Raw genomic sequence first — 14,513 nt, 5'->3', positions numbered from 1 at the left:
TTTTGTCCTTCGCCTTTCAATTCCTTCATTTCATCCATGCTGGTCTAGACTTAATTCACGCTTAATGGTGGGATGTGATGCTTTGGGTTCGGAGCTAGGCTAGGCTAGCTTGGCTTGTACTGATCATGATGGATTGCGATTCTGTTAGCATTAGCGATGTGCTATGATCGTTGGGAGTCCGGCGAGTTGGCTCCGTGTATTTTGTTGGAGCTTTATTTGGTTCTTTTCTCTTTCTTGGCTCCTTTCTGTTGTTATACTTGTGTGCCCCGTTTTCTTTATTTCATGTGAGATATGATTATTAGACTGGGGCTAGTAAATACACTGGCTTGCAATGCTTGGTTCGAATGTTTTTTATGATGAGGTTCTTTACTATAATATTGTTAAGATTCGAAATTTGTATAAATCTTCATTTGATCACAATTTATTCAAGTTAATTGTCATATATACAGTCTTCACTTCATGTGGAGATTACTTCTGTCCATGCTACACGCAGACGGTCATATAATCCAATCTTGTCATATCAGTCTATGGCTCCATACACCCCAATAACTATGTGCATAGAAATATAAAGAAGAAGCATGAGCGCGCAGAGGGGTAGTCATTGAATGGAAAAAGAAAAAAAAATAAACAGGAAATGAACAATGGTATCTAGGAAGGGTTGGGAACGGTCTCAATCTCAAATCTTTAGGTCCTCGACGCTGGTACTCCGTTTCGCTGTACCGACGGCACTGTCTCCAAGAGAGAGAGCAGACATCGAGCGACTGGACTGGGGGCGAATGACATCCTCGTTCTTTGTACAGATCCAAGTAGAGGCATACATGTTGACACTAAAATAAGGTGAGCTTGGGCTAATGTGAACGTTAGGTCGGACAAGACTTACCGATCAATGCATGTTCCTGGGAATCGGGAACCGACCCGGCGGGCTGTGAAACCATTTTCCTCGAAGTGCTTGATGTACCAGGGATCGATGCTGGCGGAGCGGAGGAGAATACGGCCGCCCTTCTTTAGAGCGTGGTTTAGACGGCGAGCTTGAGCTGCAGCGGCATCTTCAGCGGGATCAAACCAATCCATTGAGTCCATGACCTAGAATGCTTGTTAGAAGGTGTTTCGAGGTTAAGAGACCGGCTCTATTGTTGATACTTACCACTGCGATTGTCAATGTACCAGGGGTAATGCGATTGATCACCTCGTTAATCTCATCGGTATGGATCCGAAGACCATCGAAGGCACCTGGTGTGGACATCTTGACATGTGCCTGGGGCGAGAGGTAGGTAGGATGGCAGCTGTCATCTTGTTAGTATACAAGAGTATCATATTCGTGCTATGGAGGAGACATACCGGCGCGAGAATTTGCCCTGTAAGCAGAGATAGTAGAAGTAGTTGTCGTTGCTGAGAAGTGTATCCTTGGCCACGGGGTCAAGTGTGTTGACAACGAACTCCCAGATAGACTGTCCACTGACATCTTTGCTTTGCTTCATATCAGAGTTCAAACCATTACGACGGAAATAGTCGTCGACAATCATGTTGCGTTGGTTGCGAGGCACACCAGCAGCCTTCCAGGCAAACCACTCAGTGCTCACGATGGCCCAGTTAAGCGGCTTACTCAAGAGAAGTCTGCGAACGCGAGGCCAGATAGCTCGTTGCTCATCAAGAGTCTGGGCTTCACACATCTTCTTTACCGCACCCTCTAACCCGAAGAATTTTGATAGGTAGCGAACCATGCGAATAGCATGGCGTGAGCCACCGGTCTCATATAGACCTTGGCCAGAAGTAGAGGTGAAGACGTGGCTATGCTCAAGCCAGTACTGAAATGCCTGACTAGACAAATGAGGACTCATTTTAGAAATGAGCAGCTCGCGGAACTGGGCATGTTTTCCCTCGGCAAAGAGCTTCCACATATCGCGGTGACCCAGGGCCAGGTAGCTAGCAACCTTAAGCTCGAGAAGATGGTTTTGGTTAGGGTTCAGATCGACAGCATGCACGCGGCGTGGGTTCTTCTGGAGATAATCTAGAATATTATCACCAGCACTGGTAATTGCCAGAATCACATCATCTGGGCCAATATTGAGGAGTCGGTGGTCAACACGGGGATCTTCCCAAGTAAAGGCGTAGATATATTCGTTTTGGAACTGAGTGTGCTTGGGCAGCATGTCGTTGTAGTGGATTCGGTAGTGGTGGTTCTGGTAGAATGAAGATGGAAGAGGTAGGTTGGCACTGAGGTTCACAACAGCGCTTTCGTAGGCCTTTGATCGAACTTCCCGAGAGCTCCTTTCAATAGCCTGGTCCCTCTCGACCTGGTGGTTGGCAGGGGATAGATAAGGAGATTCGGTGAATGAGGCATCAAGCTTCTCAATAGCATCTTGACTGGATGGAGTGGAGGCGATCTCCTTGGGACAACCAACGAAGATGTAGTAGGGAATTCCGCCCAACAGATAGTTGCGGTCACTTGCAGAAATGACAGTTCCAAATTTGTACTCCAGGTAGTCTCGACGAGCAGCCTCCAAGCTAACGCGATCAAAGTCAAACCAAGCTCGCCAGAAGATACGACCGAGCCAGTTGACATGACGGTTGAAAGCGCCACCAGTATAGTTGCGAGATGAAACATCGACAATGCTCTGCACTGTTCTGAGGTTAGAGGATTTGTCTCTGCAAAATTTCAAGGGTACTCACCATAGAAGTCACAGACACCCAATACACCAGTCTTTGTTAGGCGCGAAGTGAGGGAGTCTACCACACTGTAGTAGTCTGAAAGAGTTAGCTCAAATTATCGAAGCCCGAGTAGTCCTGCTTACCTGGAATCATGGAAAGACTGTAGCTCATGGTAATCAAATCCGCCCGATCGCTCGTGGCAGAGTTGTTGGACCGTGGGTCGACCGGGCGTTCTGGGAGTTGGAAAGATCGGGCATCTTGGCAAAGAACCGTGATATTCTTCCATCCAAGGCGTTGGAAACGTTGACGGGCCACATCGCAAAGAGAAGGTGAAAGATCCACTAGATATACTTGATCGAAAAACTTGTTAACAGGTACGAAAGCGGACATGGCTTCGATGTTGTAACTATCCGAACACGCGGTTAGCTTCAGTTACTATACGTAATAACCCAAACTAGCTTACCCAGTGCCACCGCCAATCTGGAGAGTTAAGTTAGCGTTATTCACTTGTAAGTGAAACGGGCTCAACTCACGTCTACCCATACGGCCTTTCCCGGCTTGATTTCCTTGCTCTCAACTTTGTGTTTTAACTGCGCCGCCACTAAGCCCAGCATATCCTCCCTTCCCCGGAGAAGACGGCGACGGGTAGCATCGTAGACAGTCGCCTATAGAGTATTAGTGGTTTGAACAAGGTCTTGTGATCTCGGTTGGACATCATGCCTGTGTTCGGTAGAAGCTCTCCAGCGCATCTTGCTGGGCAAAAGTGGATTTATCGTGCGGCTTGAGGAAGTTGGCCCAAATGAATTTGACATAGGCTAATGGCCCATGGTCCATATCGACCTTGAGCTTTTGAGACGAGACAAAAAGAACCAACGCCACCAGGGCGAAGACCAGGAATGCCGTGCCGGCAATGTAAACGTGTAGTAACTCCATATTGAGCAAGGGAAGCGTGAACCCGGGAAGTGAATGGTCTCAAAGAAGTAGCGGGGGAGGCACGAGCAGACCAGATTCATATATACAGAGAGACGAAAACGCCAATGGAACACGCCCCATTGCGAGGGGTAGAGGGCACCACCCATATCCTATCACCGCGACACATGGGTGGGGAGGCGATAAGACGAAAAGTGGTGGGGGAAAGGAAGCTATGGCAATCAAAATGGACAAAAGTACCAGGGAACCTGAGCCTAAGGAGAAACTCTCATAGTCGGGCTATGTCACTGGTACCTACCCGTTTTAGACTTCAAACTCGCGAAGATCGAATTATTGGAGTCATTATGGATTTTGCCTCTCGTCGATCAACCAAATTTACATCTAATTATTCCGCTATCGGAGAGTGGAGTTTCTATTGCATTACGAAGTGCAGCACGGAAGAGGTCTTTGACCAACCTCTTTCTTAGTTCAACTTTAAAAGGAATTGGCTTTAACCTCCCTGCAGTAGTAGATCCGTCGTGCGGACATGGGAGCCATTCAGCGCTGGGGGCAGCCGCATGTGCTGGGGATCGCTCCACTGGGGAGCCGCTTGGGCCCCACTACAGCGACGGGAAGCCCATCACTCCGGCTCGTGGGAAGAACGAGGAGCCCCCATAGGCCCATTCTCACACTCCAATCAACGCATCGATTATAAGCACATTGGAGCTTCCCCGGGTTTGTATGGGACTCTCTCAATAGCAATGGTTGCTTGCGTCACTTTCAAATGTTAGTCTACTTAGGCAGTGTCTCATGCCTGCATTCGCATGCAAATGGTGCATTTTCGCCGTTCTAGATATAGTAGCACATGCACATGTGGGACAGATTAAGGCCGGTGGTCATCTGTACTAGTCGAAGATGGCGCCCGGACATTTACATAGAGAGTTTAGATTTATTGTGAATTTCTGGTGATATTCATGAAAGCCAGCACTAAATATGCAAGTAGATAAACGGATACTAGTAACCGGATATTCTTCGAGTTCCAATTAAGTCGCACGTTTCACGATGAGAAATACAATGGCACGAGTGACTGTCTCACAGCGACCCTCCAGATGTCCATCTAACCTGGGATAGATCCCCGGTGTGTTATAATATACCAAACTGTATAGACAAATAGTGGAAAATCAGAGGGCAGCAAATTTAATTCATTGAGGAAACTGGGAAGACTGCCAAGTTTTATACACAAACATCTAAATAGAAATTAACATAAAAGAAGTGAAGGCATATCAGCATATTTGAGCTGCAGTTTTGAGTGTCCATAGTAGTATAGCAAAAATTTGGTGCCCAAATTATCGCCGTTTGTTGCCCGATGTAGCAGTTAAGGCCCGAGGAATTAGCTTCTTCATGCATGCGAATTTGCTTCGCAACATATAAGCCGTAGTGTCTTGGAGATTTAGTAATTTCTAGACGATAAAAAAAGGGATATGTGAATATCAGAATGAATAGAACGATGTTACTATAGCTCTCCCAAGTGTTGCAGGAAGAGCCATTTTATGGGCCATCCAGGCATCCAGGCAGCGGGAGAGAGACCAAGAAACGCGCACATATACCAGGGGAGAACTTTCTTGTTATAGGAATAATTTGCTTCCTATCTCTTGTGAATCTTATTTCTTAGGAAGTAGATAACTTTAGCTAAGACTTGGAACGAATGGAAATAGCTCAATCAAGTGAGAAATCATGGATATCCCATCAGTCTGCAGTCGATCTAATGCCAACGATCCACAAATTTGATAACCTTCCCAGCCGTAGCGCTTCTTTCGAAACCCTGAATATTTTCCAGGATTGTAATCTTTGAAAGATGCTCATTTTCAGGGAAAAAAGAGAAGAAATGTGCTAGGCGTCTTAAGAGTTCATCATCAGGGATGATGCCGTCTCTTGGGGAAGACCGCAGTAAGCGAATCTCAAGAGTCGCCTCAGGTGTACCGTCTAATTTATCCAGAATAACTTGCCACTGCAGAATACCACAATCCGGGGTCTGCATAAAAGCTTCAATAGTATCAAACTCAAAATAACAAGCATACCATTTGAAGCTGAACCGCCTGTCACGGCCTTGCATTCGCAACACGCGAAGGTACTTCCTATCGGCCTCAGGCACCTTACTGTAGGCGGACTCTGGCAATGGATAAAGTGAGCCGACATCACCAGTGATGTAGCGTACTAGCGGATTGCGCAGTCGCTGAAGAGAAGTCTGCACGATAAGACCTTTCTCTCCATATGGAAGCACAGTTGAACCAGACAAATGTTCATCCTCTAGCGTGGACAAAGGCAATATCTCAACAAAGACGTGACGAATATCAAAGACAAATTCATTAGATCCAGACAAAGTCTCGGGCTGTTCTCCCGTCAATTCAGGGTTGCTGACTGCCCAAGCGCCCGCCTCGGAACTACCGAGGACCGATAATATTTTCACATTACCCAGAACGGTCTTTATGAAACTGCGCTGAGGATCAGTCAGAGGCTCGGAGGTGTAGATAATCTTATTCAGACAAATACGGCTGCGATCCTCTTGCTTCATCATAGAAATTGCATGAACGACTTGAATGATCTGACTACTATCGCCGGTCAGAGCGTTGACATGGTAATCTGCGAGAGATGATGCAACTTGAGCAGGTGGCATATAGCTACCAGCGCTGAGGACAGTGGCTCCGGCCATTTCGAATAGCTCTACCATGAGATCGAGAGACCTTTGTTCTTTTGTTAGAAGATCGCACGTAAAATTTATGTTAGGATATGGGTAAATTACCGATAGAAACCTCCTGCCAAATGTGTAGATAGTACCCAGTCTTTCGGCTCGATAACTCCGGTAATCGATAAGAATTTGCCGACTTGAGCTCTCTGTCGCCGATTTTCAAAGGCGTCCACGGCAAACAGCATAGGAACTCCACCAGAGCCACCACCAGTGATGCTCATATAGCAACCATGACGGTAGGCATTCTGGGGATCCACATCATGCGTAAGACGTGAAATTGCTTTGTACCTGGTTTAAAGGCAAAAATTAATTCATGTTCGTATAGTTGATATTCAGATTTTCCAATACGATCATACAGTGTCTTTTTCTCAAGCAATGGCTGCTCTCGAAGATCAGGCTGCACTTCTTTGTCGACTACCGAGTGGCGAATTTCTTGAATTTCAGCCGCAGTGCCGGGGTATGTAACATCCGCGTTATAAAAAGGATGCGTCTTAGCGACAGCCAGAATTTCTGCCAATGAATAGCTTTCTGTGGACATTTTTGCGCAATTGGACTGCAAATGGTCGTTCTAGTCAAAAGGTAAAATAGTAGATGTCTGACCGATGAATCGAACGATTTTTAAGACCGAAAAAAAATCCACAAAAGAGCTCAATCCAGTGGAGTTCACACGATTGACCTGAGATGAGAACAGGCAAGAGGAAGCGATATTTGAGGATTTTGGCCGTGGCCAAGGTGAAGAAAATAAATAACATAAGAAAGAATACCTGTATTACGGCTACCAATACATGCCTAATGCCCCTGCGTAAGATCGGCGGAGGAGCTGAATAGGGATCCTCCCTCCAAACTCAAGCGTAAGATCGTGGAGGAGCTGAATAGGGATCCTCCCTCCAAACTCAAGCGTAAGATCGGCGGAGGAGCTGAATATGGATCCTCCCTCCAAACGCAAGGCGCCGCTAAAAGTGGGCTAGAGCGGCACTAATGCACACGGAAGAAACAGGATATCGATTTTCAGGTCTGGCCCCTTTCAACTAGTGCAATCGATCCGTAATATACCGGTATGAAATATGGCCCTGACGAAAAAAACACTTCCAAAGATTACTAGCATTGGTTAACCTTGTTTTACCTTTGGATTAAGTTTTATAGTGCAGAACTGCCATGTGTACTTAACATGGATAGAATGATAGAGGAGCAGATACTGTATAATGTCAAGCTGACCTACAGTTTGATTTGGAATATGCTAGTTCAATTTGAAATCATATCAAGAGTACACTTGTAGTAGTACAGCTACATACAGGTGCATGCAGTGCGGTATTTTGTCTCATCTGACTGCACTCTAAATCGGATCAATCCTGTACAGACTGCATTGCCTGACTTGCATACGAGACCTCACTTTGCACCTCTTCTTTTCTTCGACCTTGTTTTCGTCTGAGCTTTCACACATTTTCTTCCTTCCAGTTAGATCTATAGGAATTCATCACCATGCTCATTAAAGTGAAGATACTTCTAAATTCTAGATGTTTTTAGATAGAAGTGATAAATAAAAGGGAAGCATGTTCTATTGTTTCGACTGTAAGTAGCCGTGCGTGCTATATTGCATTTTTACATCGCTTCAAAGACTTTCAAGCCACTGCTTTCTTGATTAACTATTATTAGACTATTGAAACCATTGAAACAACGTTACATCTCGTACATGGGAAAGCAGCGCCGTGAAGACTTCGTGTGCGAGTTCAGGAAGAAGCAACTCAGGTTTTAAGTGTGTTCCTCGGAGGGAGACGAGTCGATGTCGCTGGGGTTCAAAAAGCATCCCACAAGGACAACTATAATGAGATACAAGATACCTACTATGGTTAGCAATGTTAACAAAAGGTATGAAATGGCTTACTCCAAGTCCAATTCATATATTTCCAGCCGGCTAGCTCCTTAAGGGGACCGCCTATGATTGGACCGATCATGGTCCCGAAGGATACAGCCACATCAAGCAAAGAAAAGATGCGCGATGTGCTTCCCTGCGATCCAAAAATGCCTGGATTCTGCTTTTCGCGTAGTTTGATAACAGCTATAATGACATATCAGTATCATACAGGTGAGACCCTAGAGCTAGTGCAATTTACCGGTCATTTCTGCAGGCGCTATCCCAGACACAAATGGCCTCGCTGCTCCTATACCGATGATAGCAGCGATGTATACTGGCTTGCTCCACGCTGGAACACTGGTAGAATGGGTTGAACTACCACCGGCAATACCCAGCGTGAAGAGCAGTCCTATTTGGACTATTGATCCGGCCATGATAGGCAATCGCGCACCAACGCGATCCCGAAGCCAACCAGCAAGAGGACCGATTATAAGACCCGGAATGACTAGACCGGAAAATAATAAGCCTGCGGTGCTTGGGCCCCATCCAAACCTTTCTTCGATGTACAGAGGAAGCGTTGCATGGAAACTTGTAGTCACAGTGCTGCTGGTAAGAGTTATAAAGAGGCAGGTTAAAGAACAGCCGTCGCATAGAATGATGCGCCAGAAGGAGCCACCGTGGTCTGGACCCAGCTGCTCTTCACTGGAAGATAAAAGATGTGTAGTAGCGTCCTCTTCGTTGGTTTTTGTGTTAAGAACCGGTCTCTCAATCATAGCCAGTCGGGCTACAAGGTCTATGGCCAATACTATCAAGGGGACAGACCATGTCACCCAGTAGCTTGTAGCCTCGATCATTAAGCCGGAGATTGCCGGCCCACAAATTGTCCCCGAGTTCGCAAAAGACATCATCAGCCCCATCGCCGACCCCATATTATCTTCACTGATGATATTGGCCACAGTCGCCAACCCGACAATCCACACGGCAGATCCTGCAATACCCTGTACGACACGGCCAATAAAGAGAATGGCGACTGAGCGTGCACCCGCAACCATGAAGGTACCGATGATACAGAAGCCGAGAGACCATAATAGTGTGATCTTATGATTGGGTCGTTTATCCGCGAAATGGCCAATTATCGGACCGGAAAGCATGGCCAGAGCGCCATGGAGACCAAGGATGGCAGAGGTCAACATTTGTGTCTGAGAGGGGTCGGTATGTAGGCGGTCTTGGAACATGTATTCAAGGATGGGGACGAGGAAGCCATAGAGGAATGTTTCTTCACGACTTTAATGTTAGCGCACTGGTTGACACTCCTCATTCGGGTTCGGGGTTGAGGGGAAGCGGGAAATGACAAACCCGCGAATAATGCTATTGCAATAGTCATAAATGTAAACCATCTTGATGACCGCCATTCATAAAAGACAGCCGTAGAATCTTCATGATAGTCGTCCATGGTAGAAAAGATGGAATGGGATTCAAAAAAGGTGCAGCATCCCTCAAAGCTGCCTCAACGAGAGTGTCATCGCAAGGGTAACCGATTTTGGCAGATGGAGGTATGGGGTCAGCCACACCATCTTCACTGCGTATGCAATTAATCAATTGTCTCACGCTAGGAGAGGCGCTAAGGTTGTATTTTTGATCGATCTAACTTTCGATCTCGATCCGAGCAGTGCATATGGCCTAAGACCCGATTGGCACGGGTCAAATGTGGATCTCTGACCCGTGCGGCGTGTGTCAATGCCCCCTCGAACCAGATCTACAGCTCTTTGTGGATCCTGAAAATAACGCGATATGCATGTATTTTTGCCTCTTCAAATATTGGGATCCACTAAAATGAGCTGTCCTAACTGTACTAGTAGACATGCGGTGAAGAAGAGGAAGGCCAAGGAACAGCCTTCCCCCAAAAAGTACAATACAGAAAAGCAAAAAGACACATGTGCACTGAAAAAAAGAAAAAACTCCGTCCTACTTCGTCCTACTTCGTACTACTTCGTAGTATCCCGGGGCTGCAGACCAGTCAACCTGAGAAATCGTCGCTAGTAGTACTAGCATTAGCTTGAATTATCTGTGAGACTTCATACCATAAAAATAATTCCCAGGTTTCAGGTAATAACACCCGTGAACGAGTCATTTATGTAACTATCCACCTGAGCATTACATAAGTCAGTAAGCTTGTCCTCCTTTTTATACCAAGTCAGAAGCTGGTCGATGATGAATTTATGATGATACAATTAAGTATACAATAGCTTGATTCGTTAGCCGATCAAAATGAATCGACTTTTTCGTGTTATTCCCACAGCGAGGGCACATGTCGCTGCTTATTCTACCCAAACAATACGTATGTCAGTTTCAAATGAGATTCAGTTCTCTGGTAATTCATAACATTTGTTAATGAGACTAATTGCGACCAGGAAATCCACACATCTCAAATGCCATTCCTCTGCCAGTGGTTCAAGTTTCAGCTCCTGACTTTGCCTCCCAGCCTACTCACCTGCGACGCGTCCATGGCAATCTCCAGGCAAATGGAGTAATTCAAGTTCAGCTTCAGTTCAAAGATGCCGAAAGTAACTATTTGAAGAATCTCATATCAAATCTACACCAATACCATAACCACGGCCTGCCAATCACCCACAGTGCCGAACGCGGCTGGTTTTGGGATGTTCGACCTTCGCCCGCCAGTTTTCAACCTCAAGAACATCAAGCTCGATCCGAGACAATGTCCCAGTTTGAATGGCATACTGATTGCAGCTATGAGGCAAATCCACCGAGATTTTTCGCGCTCCAGGTTCTTCAACCAGATCGCTATGGCGGTGGCACGCTATCGGTGCTGAATGTCGACCGACTGCTAACTCTGCTCTCGCCATTTGCGCAAAAATGGCTCTCCAGCAATGATTTTAAAATTACGGTCCCTCCGGAGTTCATCAAGAATGAATCGGAGCGGCATATCATTGGGAATTTACTTGTGGTCCCGCCTGGAGGCAAGTCTGGTAGTCAATTGCGGTTCAGGGAGGACATCACTGAGGCCTTGACTCCAAATGCTGCCAAGGCATTGGATGAGTTGAAATCCATTCTAAATGGAGGTGAATCTCAAAAGGAAATTCTCCACTTAAGCCCTGAGAGACTGCCGGAGGGATCTGTCATCATGATGGACAACCGACGGTGGTTGCACTCACGTAACGAAGTCAAAGACCCTAATCGACACCTCCGAAGGGTCCGGTGGGATGCGACGCCATTTACTTCAGGAGATCATGAAGCATGTTAGTTCTGCATTAGTGTATTTATTGTTTCACAAATACACTCTTGCCCCTTACATACCGCCCACCATGCCGCCTTCCTATTATAGTATAGTGTACCTACGCGTCCACGCCGTCCACGCGTAAAATAATCCATATCACGTCTTTTTTTATTATTAGAGCATCTTTCAGAGACTATGCCACATCGTGTACAAGTAATTATTGACTCCAATGGTTGGTATACTAAAATTAGTTAGAAGTTTGATATTTTCATAAGGTTTAATCCGGCAGAATTAGTATGGCAGAAAAGGGCGGTGTATAAGGGGGGGGTCACAGACTTATGACGCGCCACTGTATGTGGCGCATTTTCTTCTTGCGAACCGACCCAGTACGACACCGGAGCTGCGGACCAGCGAGCTCAGCCGCAGCCCCCACATCGTTACTGCATACAAAATCATTAGTATACAATATTGACACTGGAGACCTTGGCACGCATGCGGTAGCCCAGATACATGCTCCAGGCCAGCGAGCTCAGCCGCAGCCACCACATCGTTACTGCATACAAAATCATTAGTGTACAATATTGACACTGGAGACCTTGGCACGCATGCGGTAGCCCAGATACATGCTCCGGACACGAGATTTCGGCGACGAGGAACTAGGATCCACTTCACTCCTTACCATCCTGGGCCCCAGTGTACCGTAAATTCATTACGAAAATAAATTTTTGCTCTTCGGAAATCTATTTTCATTATGATGAGGATGATTGTTGCTTTTGTGTTTTAATTTACAGCTAGTTGGTGTGGGGTATGTACAAGAGGTGGTCGGGAATCTTAAGTCTCGAATGTGTGGACATGCTAATTTGAGGGGAGTCACGGACATATCTTTATTTGAAAAGGATTTTTCTGTCTTTCACCCCTTTATTTTCAGAAAACTTCAAACTTGAGACTTCTTCCCAACACCAAATCAGCACAATGAGAAACAGACAATTGGATCGTCTTCATTTGGTATCTTTTCCAGGTCCTGAAGGCAGTCTCCCTTTACCATCAGGTGGACTAGATTCTGGCCTTGTAGACGAGACTCGCCGCAAGTATATCACAAAGCTCAAAGACTGGTCCTCTTCTTGGCCGGCCGAGACTGCGGATGTATCATGTCCGTATCCACTAATGATCACCAAGCGGCATCAAGAGGAGGTGAAGAACTTATTCACATCGCTGAATCTTGCCATTGCGGATATAGTTGAGCGATGGTGGACAGACGAAGAAGCCCAGTATCCTCTGAGGATGCCATTAGAGCCAGAAGAAGAGGACTTATTGCGTGTTAGTTATCCCATATCTACTATATTTGGCGCCGAGAAGGTATAATGTACTGAGTGATCGCTGCTACAATAGTGGATACATTCGAACCCAACTCTTTTTCGACCATGGAGAGAACGACAGGGATCGATGAGACCGGACTTTTTGATCGAGTTTGATGAGGCTGGGAACGAGGTTTTCCGCATCTGTGAAATCAATGCAAGATTTTGCTGGAATGGTTTCATGATGGCTGGCTTTGGTCAGCAGTCACTGTCGATATTTGACCTGAAACCCCGTGGCTTAGAACATGCTGCAAAGGGTGAAGAAGTAGGTTTTACACATAGCAATCTACCTAGTGGTTCAATCTATGGTCATGCTAAAATATTGAAACCTTCAGATCCTGGGTGGATTGTCAAATTTGTTTGACAAAACTCTTCCTTTGCATCTTCTTAAAGGCAAAGAGCATGGATATGACATACACATGTTTCTCGAGCATGCTAAGAGATCACTCGGCATCCAGACACGTCTCATAACTCCAGATAAGCTCCGGGTTTTCCCTGATCCCTCCGGAAAGTTTGGAGGAAAACTATATTGCGTTACAGAATCGGATGCTGCTTGCACTCGGGTGACTGAGTCGGGCGAAAAGCTTGAAGAAGTTCATCAGCTTGGCCTTGAGCTACACCAACAAGAACTTAATAGCCTTGACCCGGATGTGAGACGTCAAGTCAGCTTACGATGCTTTAATGATATGCGAACAATCCTCCTTGCCCATGACAAGCGAATGCTAGGAATCGTGCAGGAGGAACTTGGATCTCTTGTCTCAAGAAAAGTCATCACCCCAGAACAGGCCGAATTACTCAGTCGCGGAATAACGCCTACAGTCCTTCCGGGATCAAGATCACTTGACAGGTTTATCGAAGATTGCAAAGAATCCGAAGACCTACAGAACAACTACATCCTGAAACCAATCCGGGGTGGAAAAGGAGCTGGTATCTTGTTTGGCGATGAACTTCTACATTCAGACTGGATGACCAAGGTAGAGTCGATGCGATCGCCGTATATCGAGCCTGGGCAGACTCTCTACGTTGTTCAGCGTAAAATCAATCAGCCATACTATGATGTTCTTTTGGGTTCAAAGACCCAGACGGACCGTTGTCATTTAGTTGGCACATTCCACACAGTTAATGGCGAGTACTTGGGATTAGGGATCTGGCGATGCAGTCCTCGAAGACTATGTGCAGTGTCCGATGGGGCCACTTGGATGTGTTCTGTCAAACGAAAGGAAGAAGTATAGTTAAATGGCATGGAATTAACTTGGGAGAATGACGGATTTTCAAGTACTCACGCTCGTGAAAATGAAAATTGACTTTCGGTTTAATTCCAATGTTCTTTTAAGCTCCGAGTAACAGTCCAAAGTCTATATTTTCATGCTGAAATTGTAGTGTGTACCTACCAGTAGAACAGATACTATAGCAAAACAACAATGAATATAATAAAGTAAGCATTTATATAGAAAAGGCAGTAAAAGTAGGTCTATCTAAGCAAATAGGGTACCAAAACCGAAATTATACCTCCGGATGGAAATGTCTCTCGAGTTTGACACCCAATGCAGAACTCTTCATACGCTGAGCTTAATGGCTCAGATCAAGAGCTGAGAGACCTATAGCATGGGTTAAAAAAGTGATATGTGACTTGATTTTTAATCTAGTGATGAATGAAAAGGACCGGTAGGAGCAATCCCCCGATGCTATTGATTGATTAACAAGCTTTGGTAAAGACATTGTATGTTCATTTGAGCTGATAAGACAACGGATTTTTTCAACGGGGAC

The 14,513-nt window shown here is 45.8% G+C and overlaps 5 protein-coding genes across 5 annotated transcripts; 2 read left to right on the top strand and 3 right to left on the bottom strand.

The window, feature by feature from the left end:
* Positions 1-676: 676 nt before the first annotated feature.
* On the bottom strand, positions 677-3,582 carry N7478_008313 (class I SAM-dependent methyltransferase; the record flags this gene model as incomplete). Its single annotated transcript, XM_056924527.1, has 9 exons — positions 677-827; positions 881-1,083; positions 1,145-1,283; positions 1,339-2,620; positions 2,671-2,745; positions 2,793-3,055; positions 3,113-3,129; positions 3,183-3,314; positions 3,460-3,582. The coding sequence occupies 9 exons, from the start codon at positions 3,580-3,582 to the stop codon at positions 677-679; spliced, it is 2,385 nt and encodes a 794-aa protein (XP_056777253.1).
* A 1,738-nt stretch (positions 3,583-5,320) lies between these two features.
* N7478_008312 (uncharacterized protein) lies at positions 5,321-6,842 on the bottom strand (the record flags this gene model as incomplete). Its single annotated transcript, XM_056924526.1, has 3 exons — positions 5,321-6,299; positions 6,359-6,592; positions 6,661-6,842. 3 exons carry the CDS (start codon positions 6,840-6,842, stop codon positions 5,321-5,323), a joined length of 1,395 nt encoding a protein of 464 aa, XP_056777252.1.
* A 1,211-nt stretch (positions 6,843-8,053) lies between these two features.
* N7478_008311 (MFS transporter) lies at positions 8,054-9,349 on the bottom strand (the record flags this gene model as incomplete). The annotated part of the gene is made up of 3 exons (XM_056924525.1): positions 8,054-8,142; positions 8,187-8,360; positions 8,416-9,349. 3 exons carry the CDS (start codon positions 9,347-9,349, stop codon positions 8,054-8,056), a joined length of 1,197 nt encoding a protein of 398 aa, XP_056777251.1.
* A 1,075-nt stretch (positions 9,350-10,424) lies between these two features.
* Positions 10,425-11,418, top strand: N7478_008310 (Taurine catabolism dioxygenase TauD/TfdA; the record flags this gene model as incomplete). Its single annotated transcript, XM_056924524.1, has 2 exons — positions 10,425-10,494; positions 10,568-11,418. The coding sequence occupies 2 exons, from the start codon at positions 10,425-10,427 to the stop codon at positions 11,416-11,418; spliced, it is 921 nt and encodes a 306-aa protein (XP_056777250.1).
* A 945-nt stretch (positions 11,419-12,363) lies between these two features.
* N7478_008309 (uncharacterized protein) lies at positions 12,364-13,978 on the top strand (the record flags this gene model as incomplete). The annotated part of the gene is made up of 3 exons (XM_056924523.1): positions 12,364-12,708; positions 12,781-13,011; positions 13,082-13,978. The coding sequence occupies 3 exons, from the start codon at positions 12,364-12,366 to the stop codon at positions 13,976-13,978; spliced, it is 1,473 nt and encodes a 490-aa protein (XP_056777249.1).
* Positions 13,979-14,513: the final 535 nt, after the last annotated feature.

Source organism: Penicillium angulare, assembly GCF_028827245.1.
Source record: "Penicillium angulare strain IBT 27051 chromosome Unknown utg000005l_segment0_segment0, whole genome shotgun sequence".
NCBI classification, from domain to species: Eukaryota; Fungi; Ascomycota; class Eurotiomycetes; order Eurotiales; family Aspergillaceae; genus Penicillium; species Penicillium angulare.
This window is presented reverse-complemented; position numbering and strand designations above follow the sequence as displayed.